Genomic DNA, 16359 nt, shown 5'->3' on the forward strand with positions numbered 1-16359 from the left:
TTCCATTTTCTAACTCTGTTTCCACAATAGATCTCCATTCATTTCGAATAACACTTTCAACACACTTCATTTTTTTTGATGCTGTAGATGAGTAGCTATTTGCATCAGCAAAGTTAACATAATCCTTCAGTTTTGAGTAAGATAGTAAATTATCTACGTCTACCCATCAGGGAAAATCATTCTTTCTTACTATCCATTTCTTTTCCATAGCCTTGTTTCCCTTGCCGCCTGTTATCATTACTGTTAGTTTTGGTTTAATCCTGCTAGATCCTCCATATTGAGGATGTCAGGACCTTAGTGATAGAACTACTGAATTGTTAGTATTTATAAAAGGGGGACTATCTGTGAACTGACTCAGGGAATCTTTTTCATATCCAGTGTTTGCATAATAATTCTAATGGCCGAAGGGTGTATTGGATAAAACTGAGCTTCATTATCATAAAAAAAGAAAAAATTCTCATAGGCAAATTTGTGCCACACACAAACTTCTTTTCCTTGTTGCTATTTGATTGTATGCTTTATAAAACATCCTTAGTGTTTCTGACATTGATTTTTTTTCTACAAAATACTTGTTTGTTGCTAGACATTTTAACTATGATGATATCAAGCACATGCGATACAAACTACATAGCTATTGCTGGAAAGGAGAGGAAACATCTTGCTCTTGCCAGCATCATGTTGGCTTACTTATGAAAAAAATATTTCTTTGTTATTATAATGTTTCAGACAGAAAGTGCTTATTTCGACTACATTTTAAAACTCGTACATTTAAATTCTGTAAAAGACACAGAAGTCTATGTGCTTTAGAATAGTGACATGAGACCCTGTTATTCCATACATTTAGGAATGGACTAATTTTGGATTCCCAAAACGTTTCGATTAACTAGTAATAATATCTATTTATCTATGTTAAAATTTTTGCAAGTAATATTATCATTGCAAAACAAATTTTTTGTTTTATTTTCTTAAAGTAGCTGTAAACTCAGTCACAGTTGTGGGTGATTAGTCTGGCCAAAACTCAAGGAACCTTTCCTGAGACTGTGCTGATAAAGAACAAAGTATTTTGATCACTTTCAAATTCAATTTTTTTTCCCATTATTTTTAAATAATCTGATTGTATGTCCTGGAGAATTTGCAGAAATGATAAGTGATCTTGAAGTTCTTTATACAAATAAGAAGTTCTTTATGTATATAGTTCTTTATATTTTGTAAAAAGATGCCTTGCTTATTGTAAAACATACAGATATTTAATACAAATTAATTAATAATTTAATAAGTGTGCTGTAGTATTTTTAATGTAACTAATCTTGAGTAACTAACTTGTTTAATGCCTTTGTAGTTCCAAAACTGATTTTAATTAAATGATCTATCCAGTTTTACAGTTTACATAGGTCATCACAACAGATTCCTAAATTTTAAATTTTAAGTTTCTTGTTTTCTGCAAAGTGTAGTAGGAAATTTCTTGTAATCAATTTTTAATTGATATGGATTTTAAAAAACTTTTTGACGTTAATGTTATCATATGGTCATTCTCCACTTTGAGGCAAGTTCTTTGCATTATTTTCATCTCCACTTTTCTCTATTGCTAGCTAAACTTTTGAGTTCCTGGTAGGTCCTACTTCTTTTTAGATTACCTATAATTTTTACTTATTATGGCGGTTTTTTTTTTACTACTTCTACTGATCTAGTGTTGTTTTAATTAATCTTTCTACTTATCCCAGTGATGATTTATCCCAATCAGTTGGCTTTCCTATTTTGAATTCATCTAATTATTAAGCTTCTGTTTTTGTTCAATCTTGTTACATTTGCAGTTTTTATTTTGTATATCTGTGTGATCTCTAATTTTCTCTAATGCTCATGTTTTAATTGCTTCTAACATTTCTTTTTTTCATTTTATTAGTCAATGTTTCTCATTCATATAAATGTAACTCCAAACATAACACACAGATGCATGCGTGTGCACACATATACATACTCACTCACTCGCTTCTCTTCACAAGAGACATCTTTACATCTTGCTCAACTGACTGCTACATGACTGTTTTTTTTCTATTAAATACTTCTGTATTCTGTAATTTTTATTCTATTTTTCCCTTTGCAGATTCTCTTTACATGATACCTAAGTTTACATTATACATAAGTATTGTTTTACTCGTTCAGTTCATCCTTGAAATTCATTGTTATATTATCTTCTATCCTGCTAATTTTGTTCAGCTATTATTCAGTTTCATGCCTTATCATTATTTTACTATTTAAAAAAAAAACTATAATAATTGTTTATAACTATCCAGTTACACGCCATATATAAAATACTGATGATATATATATATATATATATATATGTACATATTAGTTTAAAAATAAATAATACATTTTCTTTTTAAATAATCTATCGACTGAAAGAATTATACATCCATTTAACTGAAAGAAAATGTTTATACGTGGTGGTCCTATAAGAATTTGAGTGTTTGGATGTCTTGTCCAGTTTGATTACATGCAAGGTAAAAAACATATTTTAAATAGTTGCCTAATATTTATTTGTTTATAATCTTTTTGTAATATACTTATATCTGTTAAATTGTTATATTTTATTTATTAATAAATTAATTTTATTTGACAAATTTTCCTTTGTTTTTGTTTCATTACTTTTTGCTTGTATGCATATACACAGAATGTGTACTTTGAATGATGCTAATTTATAAATATTGTTAAAAAATGATATTTAAATTTATTTTCTTTTTGTAGTTTACTGATGGTCGTCCATTAAGTTCTGTAAATATAAATTCCACATCTAAGCGACGTGATGATAATTTATCCAATAATCATAATTTAAATGATTCCAATAATACAGATGATCCTGAAGATTTTTCTAATAATATTGGCCCAAATAAACGCCTTAAACATTCACGTTCATCAATTGAAGGGATTACGCATAACATGCAGGTTAGTTTGGTTAAATTATTTCTTAAAAAATAATTTTGTATTTCATATTAGCTTGTATGTATTGTATCTTGCATATATCAGAACCTTATTTTTTTTTAAAAAAACTTTATTAGCATTCAAAACTTATAACTTTGCAGATTCTACCTAGTTTTTTGTGGCGTTTCTTTTGATGTATAGAATATACACACAGTAGCTGTTGATTTGTTCTGTTGAATAAGTTTTTTGTGTGAACTGATTTTTTTAAATTTTCTTTACCATCTCGGTGGGGGGAGGAGATTTTACAAAATTGTCTGCTTTTCACACTTTAGGACCTATTAATGTGTCTGTCTTCCTCTGCAATATGTGTGATTGTAAAGCTCATATCTGTTATCAGAAAAAAATATAGATTGTTTTAAGATTATTTTAAAACTAAGTTCATAAATTTCTTTTAAACAAAATAGGAAAAAAATAATCTGTGTCCTACTTTGTAAAAATTAATTATAAACAGTTCTTAATTAGGTGACTTGTACAACATTGTATAACTAATAAAATATGGTACTTGATTATTGAACACATTTGATTGTGAGTAGAAGATTTCAAAATCTGCAACTTGTGGCTTCTCTCCTATAAAAATTATCAGATACTTTGAAACATTGTAAAGGAATTTGTTGAAGTCAAATCTTTGTTTAGATTAAAATCCAGATTTTAGATGCTGTAAAGACTCCAAAATCTGTCAGTTTATGCTTTACTAGAGAATTAAATACAATTTTTTTGTCGTGAGACGTTAAAAAAAAATCATATAAATACAGAGTTAAAAAAAGTGTTACAATATCTGATTAAACAAGATTATTTATTCTGCAGGACCTGGTAAAATGTTGCTTTTTAGATTGCTCTTTGTTAGTTTCTAAATTTTCATTATTTTAAATTAGTAATTTTTCATATATACTGTTCTTACTTTAATTTTAGATCTTTCATTACACCAGTAATGATTGCTTTTCATAAAAATAATTTTTTCATTTATCAAATAGATTTAAGATAGTAAATAAGTTGAATTTTAAAGTTTTTTGTAATATAGAAATGAATGAATGAATTTATCTGAATTTTTTTTTAATTCAAATAATTTTTTCTCCCAAATGTGTATTGTAATTTGTTCAAATAATGAAAATAAGCAACTCCCTCATGGCCCAATGAGTTGAGTATGTTATGTATATGTGTGACATGTAAATGAGGTATAGTCCTGAACAAACTCATGCCAACCATTCCTGAGACGTATGGTTGAATGAACCCCAACCACCAAAGTACACTGGTATCCACTGTCTGCTATTCAAATCCATATAAAAGCATCTAACATATACTAGGATTTGATCCTCAGAACCTTTGACTTCAAAAACCAGCTGTTAAACCGTTGATTTGCAACATTGAGTTAAACCCACTACACCAGTCTGGTGGGCTAATTTAAATTATTTGACAAAACAAAAAATGTATGATTGTTCCAACACCGTGTCTTATAATGAAAAATGTTCATTATAACTGTTTCTTATATGAAAAATTTTTGAAAAGATATATCCATTCTCTGTTTCTAACATTTAATTGATAGTAAAAATAAAAACTACTGGAAAAAATTAAATGTGTGTATGCACATGCATGCGCGCGCGCGTGTGTAGTATTTTCACTTCTTTACGTTAATTGTGAAGTGGATAAAGATTTATCACAGCAGAAAATAAGTTTATCTATTTTCTTTCTGTGGAAGTTTCTGTGCAGTTCCCATGAGAATGTTTTGACTATTTCTTTCACTTTATAATCATGATCAAAATACTTCTTCCTGGATATTTGTTTTATTTTCTACATAAATGAAAGTTAGAAGGTACATGGTTGAGGTGGTACAGTGAAAGTCCATTTACATAAATCTAGATGCAAACACATCAAGTATGATGAACTATTTTAGTGAATTCTCTTTGTTTATTTAAATTATTGTTGTTGATTTTTTGTCAAATATTAATTACAATCAATTGGTAAAGCTTGTGCAGTTCATCTAGCTAATGTGAAAAGGCAAGATGAAATCATTGTTTACATTTTATTTTTTCATATAATCTTGAAAATTATCATTGAAATGTCATTTAATCTCAAAAACGTGTGTTGTGTAGTTACTTCAGAAATTGAGACTTCTTTGAGACGGCATTTCAGAAATAGGGAAAATGCTGTTTAAAGATGGTCTGCAGGGTAGTGTTTTAGAACCACTGCTCTGGGTTGAATTCGATTCTTTGATGCGGTTGAGGTTACCCAGTGGATGCCACATTATCATTGTGTATGCAGATGGTGGGCTTTTACTGGTTATAGGCAAGGAATGAAATCGAATTCAGGGTAACCCAGGCTTGTAAGATATGCCAATTGTGGAGTTTGCAACATAAGATGGTGTTTAGCCCAGAGAAAACAATGATGATGTTGCTCAAGGGCAGACTTGCTGTTTCACGACGACCTCGTATGTCAATGGCAGGTTATCGAATCTGGTATGTCCTGCTGCAGAAGTATCTAGGTGTTATCCTTGATGGAAATCTTCAATTCAAGGAGCACTATCAATATGCTGCGAAGAAGGCTTGTTCTAATTTCTTCGATGTTTAGAAAGCAGGTCATCCTGATTGGGGGCTTAATTTTAGAACCATGCATGTTCTATATAAGGTTGTATATGAAACTATTATGCAGTATGCTGTACCTGTCTGGGCTCATAGAATGAGGTACAAATGTTACAGGAATATTTTTTTGAAAGCCCAGTGTCTCCTATTGTTATCTGTGATTGGTGCCTATAGGACTGTTTCTTAAGAGGCGGTCCTATTTTATTAAATCCATAGATATGTTTGTGACTGAGCACCAATCACGATATGATGCCAAGAAGGTAGGCCGACTTACTTCTGGGTGCATAAAAGAAATAGACAAATGGGGTTCCCATTTATGGCAGATCAGGTGACTGAATTGCTGATGGCCATTACACGCATGGAATTTTTCCTGGTGTGAGAAGTATGTAGGTTATTTATGTGGATTTCCCCCAGTCGGCATATTATACAATTTCTTTCTTGACATGGTGCTTTTCGAGATAGACTGGCCAAATTTGGTTTGATTAATTCAGGCTTATGTTTCGAGTGTAGGGCCATTGATGTTGTGCGCCATTCTTATATGTCTGTCCCAGGTATAAAGCTGAGAATGTACCAAAGCAGCCAGAGAACTTGCGATGATCAATTGTGGTTTTGATCTGCAAATTAATTGGAAAACTGAAAGGGAATGGAACATATTTGTTGGCTTCCTTTTCTTAGTCCTGCAGAGGATGGCCGATTCTAACCTACCAGGTTAGGGGCCTGTCTGGGTACTTACTTTGTCAAGATATGCGTTTTGGTATCGAGCCCTTATTAGCTTAGATATTTGCAGTTAGGATGTGTGGAGAACTCTTTGATTTGCCCTTTCAGTTGCCCTCGCTTCTGAAAGCAGACCAGAGCAGAGAGAGATAGGGTATGTTTTCATTAGAGGCTTATTAGATTAGAAAATATATTTCTTGATTTTTATATAATTCAAGAGGATTTTGAGTAAGTTTAATTGTAGGGTAAAATTGTTGTTGTGATCAATACTTATTTTGTTGGTGTGAGGATAGTCTTTTTGGTGTTTAAAGACTCAATCAGCTAATGATCTGAGTGCATAGTCCAATTGAAGTTAGATGTAAGAAGAGTTTTTGCATGAAACCTTCAATGTTAGTGAAAGGCATTGGGATCGTGCTTCCACGAATCATTTAATTTGATAGTTAAGGGTTGTAAGTTATGGTAGTTGGTTGTGGTTGGAAGAGGCCATACAAAGGTGATTGTGTAAATACAATCCTTCGGGTTGGTCTAGTGGTTAAACTCGTCATCTCAAATCAGCTGATTTTGAAGTCATGAGTTCTAAGGTTCAAATCATAGTAAAGGCAGTAACTTTTATACAGATTTGAATACTAAATCATGGATACTGGTGTTCTTTGGTGGTTGGGCTTCAATTAACCACACATCTCAGGAATAGTCAACCTGAGACTGTACAAAACTACACGTCATACATATCAACTCATTTATCCTCTGAAGTAATACCTTATGGTGGTTCCAGAGGCAAAAAAAAAAATGTTGTGTTAATAAACTGATGGAAATATCTGCTGAGGCATTTGCATCTTTGACATCCTGGCAGAGGCCAAACTGATGACTGTGTGTTGTGTTACCAAGTTTAGGAGGGGTCTAAACGATGACTTCCAGTAAAGCCTGTCAGGGCTAGGAACGGAGGGGGTGGTAAAACTGTGAAAGATATATTTAATCGAATATTTGTTTACACTTTCTTAATGTTTAATACATATTTTAAAAAAATGTTTAATTAATTGTTTTTTCTTTTTTATCAATTTTGGTTTGGGGGAAAACATATTGCCAACAAAAAATGTTCTTGCATGTTACGATAGTATGCTGTTCTCTGAGCAAATTAGTATATAATACTTGCAGATTTATGAAGTTCTTAATTAAAAAAAGGATTTTATTAGTTACATCTTACAAATTCCTTAACATGGCCAATATTAAGGAATTATTTTGACTGATATTAAAGAATTGGCTATAAAAATATTCTTATTGCCAATTTTAAGGTTATGGACTATATTAGAAAAGTTTTATTTTTAAGGATTCCATTTTCAAGAAACCTATATGTATATATAAATTATAAATTTTGTTAAATTTATTTGCTTAAGTTATTAAAATATTTAAATTTACAGTAAACAAATTATAATTTTTAAAAAAATATATAACTTTATTTTTGAGAAGTACTGTTTTGACATTTTTAAGAATGTTTATTATTTTCCATGAAAATTTCTTTCATGTACAAAATATTATATGTATAAAAAAATAATTTTTTACATGACAGTAAACACAAAACTTTTATCGCAATTGCATTAATTTTTTTGAGATATAAAATTTTGTTCATGCTTGTCATGTAAAAGTAAATAGGGATTACATTCAGCTTTGACTTTTTATGTACATATATAAATATAATTTATTAATATACAAATAAACTGTATAATGAGTAAAAAGGTTTTCACTTAAATATGTATTTTTTTCTAATTTATAAAAATAAGAATTATACTTGTTAATTTTTTATTTTATATTTTGAGTGTAGAAGGGCATATTTTCATAATTTATTTTGGTTATTTTTATAAATTTATTATAATGATTGCTTGATATGAATTTTTTTTTCTAAACGTCATTATAAACATTTGTTGGTGTATATATGCACGTGTGTAGTGTATTGAAGCTAGCAGTATAATAAGAAAGAAAAAATGTATGTGTGTGTGTGTGTGTGTATATAAATACACACACACACACACACATATATACATTAGTGTTCATACATATGTACACACATACATAGTATATATATATATATATAAAGATTTAGAAGGTTATATATTATGTTTAAGTAAGTGTTTGCTGAAAAAAAGATAAATTTTTAAGGGGAAGTAAGTATTGTTGGATAGAGAGAGGGTTATTGATGAATGAGTAAAAAAGGCAGAAATAAATGTGAGGGAAAGAAAGATAGGAGCAGAATATAATGTGATGGGGAGAAAAAAGAAGACAGTGAAATAGAAAGAGAGGGAGAACAAATTACTTTAGATTAGTGTTTCCTGAGTTGAATCAGGCAGACGAGCACGCTAGCTTGCTATAATGATGATGACTGTAATAATAAATAATGATTATGAAGGAGTGATGATTATGATAATGATGGTAACAGTTCTATGATTACCCTTCTCCACGCCCTCTCTCTCTGCTGTGCGATGATGACTGCTGCACTAATAATAATGATGGTGTAGTATCTAGATGATGATGATGTAGTGGTAATGATTTGAAGTATGAGTATGCGGCATCAGTAGTAACCACACACTGTAAAACCATTCTAATAGTACATGAGGGTTGCTAATGACTGCAGTCATTAAGATTGCTATAGATGGCGCTTCAACTGATGATCCTTGGAGAAAAGTATTGTACTGTAGTATTATATATATGTCATTTATTTACCTTGTAATTAATTTATGTGTATAATTTTTTTTTATTACCTGTGATATTTAATATCTTATTTTTTGTTTTCATTACATAATTCGTTATATTACACAAATATAATAATTACTAGCTTATTCGTTAATGTTTTTAAATTATTGTAATTATAATAATACTTTTAATGTTTTAACGTTAATGAAACATCTCTATTCCAACATATTTATTTATAATAAAATAATATTATTATATCTTATGAGAAAAACATAGTTATAAATTAAAGTTTTATTTATTTTTTAATTAATGATTTTACTGTTTTGTAACTGGCTGATCAATTCTATAATAATAGTAATTAAATACAATCTTCCAAAGTAGATATTTTCATAGACATTGAAGTTCTATGAAAATATACATGGGACATTTAAATATTAAACCGAAATTACAGCATTTGTTATCGCTAGTGATTAATTGAAACAGTTGTTAAGTATCAACTGTCATGATTCCTTTCAAAACTCCTTGACGTTCCATGTATAAGTGTAATTGTTTGTGCTCAATTCAAGGTGAACATTTTTTAATTTTATTTATATTTTTAAAATTTTGTTACGGAAAAAATAAGCATCATAGTGTTTCTTTGTCAGTATTATAGTTTATTTTGTATTACTATACTTTGGTGATAATTACTGTAATTATTCAAAGTAATAAAAAGTAATTACAATTTAAATTGATTACAAAACTTAATGGTGCTGTTTCTTAAACAGTTAAACTTAATTGTTTTGTGTTTCTCATTAGAAATAACGTGGTAAAAATATTTAAAATTTTTTAAATCTTATATTATTGATAATTGTTAAATGGATTTTTATGGGATTTAAAATAGTTTTTAAATCTAATATTTTGTTCATTTTTTCTATTTACAGACAAAATTAGATAGGAGAGATTTTACTAGTGAACTTTTAGATACTTCTACATCATTAAATCCATTTATTGGTTTAGAAACTACTGTTGAAGCTGTCAATACTAGTGGTCTTACGTTACAAGGTATTTTATTACTTGGTTAAAATTATTTTGTTCTCAGTTACTTTTTATTTTGAGAAGTATTTTGTCTTATTTTTAAATGGATTTTTTATTGTGAAGGTTATTTTTTTGTAAATATTATTTATTAATATCTGTGAGATGGGTACAATTTTTGCACAGAAGTAAATTCTTTAAATCTTGAAAAAGCTTGAACAGATTTTTCTCATTATAAAATGTTATTCAAAGCAGAACTTTTATCATTTTTGTTGATAATATATTAAAATCGTGAAGTTTCTAAGGACTGTTTCAGTATATAGTTTAAGAACTGTTTTCCAATGTTATTTTTTTAGACATGATGTTTGTTTATACTTAGGTGCTCTAGATGCTGCTACAGCTGCAGGTCCTTCTTCAGCACATACTGATTCTAACAATGTTCATCATAATAGTAATAATAGTGAATCTTCTGCTTCAGGTTAGTATTCTCTTTAATAATTTTGATCTCATACTAATTATTTTAATTATGAGGAAAGGAAAAACATATCTTAAGTAATGATTGTTCAGTAATTTCTGTAGTGTAGGTTGGCACCCTTGCAGGACTTATGTCAACTGGTTTATTAACATTGGTTACTGTAGTTTACTGATTGATTACCATATGGCTATTTATGAGCAAGTTGTAAAGTTTTAAATTCATATTAGAATTTACATAGCCACTACATGTGAAACACCAGTAATTTTTTGTTGAACTTTCAAAATGTGATATCAGCTGGAATCTATAGACAACTGATTAATATATGTTATGTTGTTAATATGATGCTTTAAAGAAATGGTGCAAAATATTTTAGAACGATGATAGCAAAAAAACAGTTGTGGGGGTCCCATTGGCAGAATTAATTTTTTGGTTGTATTAATTTGGAATTAATTTTATGGGAATTCAGTATATTCTATTGGAATTAATTTTATGTGCATTTTTTGAGTAGTTCTTGATGAGATTGTTCTAGGTTAAAACTGTAAGAAGTATTTTGAATGAAAATTTCTATAATGAAAGATCAGTGTACAAAGGGTACTAAGAAGGTTTTGCCATACGACAGAACAATTTGCATCACAGCCAGTTACAAGTTAGTGTGTTTAGACAGGACCTAGCTTACACTGTAGCTGCTCTAATCACTGTCTCATTGTCATTTACTTTTTAGCTGTGTTGGTGAAAAGAGATAGTGGTGTTTGTCATGGTCAGAAACTGAATATTGGGAAATTTTGTGCTAGAGTTCCTTGAGTTCACCCAAACTCAACAATGGACACGTGGTTTATTATGCCATGATAACCCTCCAAAGTTTGCTCCAAGTATTTGTCAGCACTGGAATAAAACTGTTAGAGATTTCCCTACAGTCATGACCTCACTTTATGTGACTGTGCTGTTCCCCTGGGGAAGAACAGTGAAAAGTGAGGTATTTTATGAATGATGATGACCTTGTAATGGGTTGGGATGATGAGTGTTCTCAGCTCTCTGACAAAACATGTTAGGGTTTCTTTGAAGACTGATTTCAAAAGATGGAGAAGTGTATAACTTGCGATAGAAATTATTTTGAAAAATTATAAAAAATAAAGTCGTATTGCAAAACTCCCCTATTGCCTTTTGTACTAGTGAAATGCTTTTATGTTCTATACAGTATTGTGTTTTACATGTCTTCTAACTATCTTCTAAGCAGTTAATTAAGCATTTATAATGTTTTATAATTTTTATTTTTGTCCTTTTTTTGTGCAGAAGGTGAAGTCATTAAACCTCATTCTTTAGATCCAAGGCCATGTCCTGAATGCGGCCGTGTTTATAGCAACATTTCAAATTTACGTCAACATATACGTCTTATACATTATCCAGAGTGTATAGCATGTCCATTATGTTTTAAGCCATTTAAAAATAAACTTTATCTAAAAAGACATCTTATTAGTTATCACGAATTATTACCACCAAGTTACATGGAGAAACGATATAATTATAATACTCAAAGTGGTGCTCCTGTATTTACATATAAATCACAACCGCCAGATGGATTCATGCAAAGGCATAATAATAATAATAATAACAACAATAATAGTAATAGCAATAATAATAATAATAGTAGTAGTAATAGTAATAATAATAATGAACATCATCATCATCCACCACCTCATCATCATCACCATCATCATTTACATCATCCTCCAACAAATAATAATCGAGATTCAATAATGAATCATTTAAATTTTCCCCATGCAAATCATATTATGCCTGTTCAAGCAGTTTTAAGTTCACCACCACAAAATTTTTATCCTCCTAATGGTGAATTTCCTAGTATTCCTAATGAAAATGGACCACAACCGCAGCAACCACCTGGTCCAAATGATCATTCACAAGTGCATATGCCACAGGATCCATCTAACAAACAAAATTATTCACCGCAGCCAGGATCACAATCTGGTCCTCCTCCTTCGTTAGATGAAACAACTACTGGTTCAGATTTAAATGGTAATAATTCTAATAAATAAAATATTTTTATTTTAAATATAATACAATTCTAGGTTTTATTATAATAATTTGCGTATTGGTTTCATTCTTAATTAATTTATTTTTAAAATTAATTTTGTGTAAATATTCTAATGCTTATATGGAGGCTTACGTAACTGTTTGCTAATGATCTGCAAAAAAAAATATATTTGTTAGCAACTAAAATTTATAACTAATAAATATATAATAACTTTGAAGCCACCTTCGTGTGGTGTACTGCCATTAGCTACTCCAGATAAGACTCACAGATTTTTAATTAAACTCATGACAAATTCTCTACCTTTTACAAGTTGTGTATGACATATTGTAAGTAACAAATTCTCTTTACTAGTGCAGGTGTTATCTCATGTTCTCTATATCTTACTTAGTCAAAAAAGAATAATTGTGGTTGATTTATTGACAACATGGTTAAGCTCTATTGGGGTCAGTAAATCCATATCTGTTCTTAAATATATATATTATAAAATGTTCTTTTCTCTTATTCTTCTTTTCTTCAAGTAGCAGATTGCGTGTTATGTCATCCAGTGGTCTCTTGTGCAAAACTGAACCCTCCATATTTTCTTTGGTAGCTCCAAAATTCCCTTCCCTCTCTGTATTCCTTAATAATTTTGATCTGCATTCATTCTTCCACGTGATCAAGCCATTATAATCTTATATATTTATTATTATATAATTACATATACTTAATATTTTTAATCTTTAACCTTAGCATGTAGAGAAAAAATTTTCAGTTTTCTGCCTATTATTGTCATTACATATAGGAGGTCTTCTGTTGGGGCTTCTATATTGTGCAACAGCTCTCAAGAAAATCTCTACTCATCTCTGCTCTCTTTAGTTTTTACCTGAAAGTAGATGTCATTTTCCGAATCTTGCTTCCAAATTAACAACCTGGGACTGACATTCCTTAATAAAATTTCATGAGGGTTTCTCTTTTCAATTAATTTTTAAACATCCGTCTCTCTTTGCCATTCATTATATTGAACTGTTATCTTATTATCAATGTAAATTTTACCATAATAAGACATATAACATTCAGGAAATTAAAATAGCCGACTTGCTCAACAGAACAATCCTCAATCTAGTGGACATTACTCCTGTAAACGCTATAACTTTGCTTTTCATTGGTGAAACATATAAATTATATCTTTTTCCTATATTAGCCAATTTAAATATTGTTCATTGTAGGATATCTTCAGGATCAGATGTCATGACTTGGTCGTCAGCTAATAACAAAGTAAGAATGCTTTTTCTCTTCCAAAGTCGTAAATATATCTAGGTAGATATTCCAAAGAAATTCGTCCAAAATATATTGTCAAAATTGGAAAAAAAACTGTACCCCTGCCTTGTATTCTGATTAATTCTCTATATCTTATTTTTGTTTCCTTTTTCTTATTTAGCTCTACATTTCTCAGTTATTCTTCATACTCATCATGAGCTCCATTAAATAGTTAGCAGTTCCCCTCTGCTTTAAATAAAAAAATCATTTATCTATGCACCATATCAGAAGCTTTAATATAGTACATAAACAATGTATAGGTTTCCATATTAAACTCCCAATGTTTTTCAATCAAGTGCTTTAAAAGAAAGTATTATGTGAACAAAATTTACCTACTCTACAACCTTTTTGCTCCCTCAGAATAACATCAATCAATGGCAGGCAATCTTTGAGTTAAATTTTTAGAATTAATTTCATAAGCTCAATTCAAAAAATATTCTACAGAAATTGCTACAAATAGCTTGGTCCCTTTCTTAAAAATAGACTTTTTTTGAGGTGGTGCATTTACACACAGTGTCACTCCTACTGATCCAACCACCAACAGCAGACTACCGACTAAAACCATCCCCATTTGGAGTAATCTTACACACTCCAGAACCACCGTTAGGTATAATGTCAGGGTACCAAGCTCCAGACAGGTTCACTCTAGCTTCAATGAGAGTTCGAACCAACAACACGCCACAACAACTTAACATTACAACACTAAGTTACTATAATACTGCAGTAACTATATTATATATAATACAACAACTGCAACACAAATTTTTTTTTTAATGATTAGCCCTATGACTACACAGTTGCGAATTTCGCTATGGATACAAATGTAGATATGATCACACTTAAACTCAAGTAAACAAATACGAAAACACAACGCAATAAACAACCTGATGCAACACGGTAATGAATAACACAATAATAGTGCGAATTACAGCTCCAAATTCATGAGAAAACCCGCCAACACGCAAATTATACTACAAGTTAAAAAAACTATACTTACACTGCAAAAATACATCGACATAACACTATGACGTCATTTTTTTGTTTTTTTTTTTAAACGTGGACATGTTAACGCAAAAACATAAACAAATCCAAGAAAAACAACCTGACACAAATTACACTATGAAACTAACTACTACACAAATTACACTACAAATTTCACCAGTTCAGGAAGGGGGAATCGTCCTCTCCATTCCTGAACATGGAGGATGTTATAAACCTGGCCACGACTGCCTATGACTCCTTGCTTCGGAACATGATTTTGGCTATGTTGTCCAAATGCTATGTTGTACCCACATTCATGGGTGTCTCCTCCCCCTCATGTAGAGGTAAGCATTGAAACACCCATGACTGCTGAAGACTTGGGAGAGAAAGTAATCAAGCTCCCCCAATTCCTGCTTACTCAACCCTTTGCGTCAGGCAACAACCTCATGGTCCAGGCCTCTTTGTTGGAAGTGTCCCACCTCCTCTGCCATTGCCTAAGAAATGCCATTGCCATTGCCTCTGCCATTGTGTGGCGAGACCTCGCCACACAGTGGGCGACACCCTCCTTCTCTTACACCACTCCTTGGCCATCAGATTCAAGGGAGGATTCCCACTAAGACCTTCACCGCTATGTATGAGATGGTTTTGTAGGAGGAAATGACCCTGAAGTCCATCCTCCTATGTAATCTCTTCAGAATTCCTCAACTTCTTGTGACCTTTAAACCTGCCTCCCAGAGCTGGACTCCATACAGGATGGTTGAGTCCACAACCAATGCCAGCAGCTTCCTCTTTGACTGCCGCAGACCCGCAATATTCAACATTAATCAGCTCAGAGCCAAGACTGTCCTCTCTACTTTCGTGGCAGTTTCTCTGATATGTATCTGGAAGGTCAATCTTTTGTCCAATCAAACCCCCAAGTACTTAACTGCTGGCACCAGAACGATGACCTCGTCCCCCTACCCTAAAAACTATTTCCTCCAGCCTTCTCCTCCCTGCGAAGACGATTGTCTGCGTCTTCTCCACAGCAGCCTGCTACCCTCCATCCAATCCGTGATGCTCCTGATTGCATCATTACATTTGGTGGTCAACTCCCTCTGTCCTGGCAGTCACCAGAAGAGCAAAGTCGTCTGCATATGCCAGGGTCTCCACACTTCTGGCAGCCCCAACCTCAGGACCAAGTCATAGGCCATGTTCCACAGAAATGGACCCAGGACTGACCCCTGAGGAACACTCACCGTGATGCTCTTACACAGACGCACTCCCTTGGAATTGTACACAATAGATCTATCACAGAGATAGCTGTAGGATCTTCCGTAGCTCCCCACTAACCTTCCATTTGATCTTCAACCTTCCATGACCATCCTCCAAAGAAGTGAGTTGAACGCATTCATGACGTCGGGATGAGGCAGCCATTTTCCTCATCTCATCCTGCTCGTTCCTGCAAGAGTGTCTCTCACGGTGCCAACAACCCTGCTAATGGGGTCCGCAGTAGACCTGCCCCTCTGGGAGCCAAACTGGCTAACCATCAGACCGCCACTCTTTTCGATCTCTTTCTGTAACCTAGCCAGCAGCAGTTGCTTGATAAGCTTACCCTCTAT

General features: G+C 31.8%; 1 protein-coding gene across 1 annotated transcript in view; it reads left to right on the plus strand.

Moving 5' to 3' along the window:
• Positions 1 to 12485, plus strand: part of LOC142322705 (uncharacterized) — a 90676-nt gene extending 78191 nt beyond the window's left edge. Inside the window, exons 4-8 of the mRNA XM_075361782.1 lie at positions 2746 to 2943; positions 9869 to 9989; positions 10339 to 10437; positions 11725 to 11978; positions 12129 to 12485. Coding sequence (XP_075217897.1) covers positions 2746 to 2943; positions 9869 to 9989; positions 10339 to 10437; positions 11725 to 11978; positions 12129 to 12485 — 1029 coding nt within the window. The remainder of the gene's footprint in view (positions 1 to 2745; positions 2944 to 9868; positions 9990 to 10338; positions 10438 to 11724; positions 11979 to 12128) is intronic.
• Positions 12486 to 16359: the final 3874 nt, after the last annotated feature.

This window comes from Lycorma delicatula, chromosome 4 (genome assembly GCF_047948215.1).
Source record: "Lycorma delicatula isolate Av1 chromosome 4, ASM4794821v1, whole genome shotgun sequence".
In the NCBI taxonomy this organism is placed as follows: Eukaryota; Metazoa; Arthropoda; class Insecta; order Hemiptera; family Fulgoridae; genus Lycorma; species Lycorma delicatula.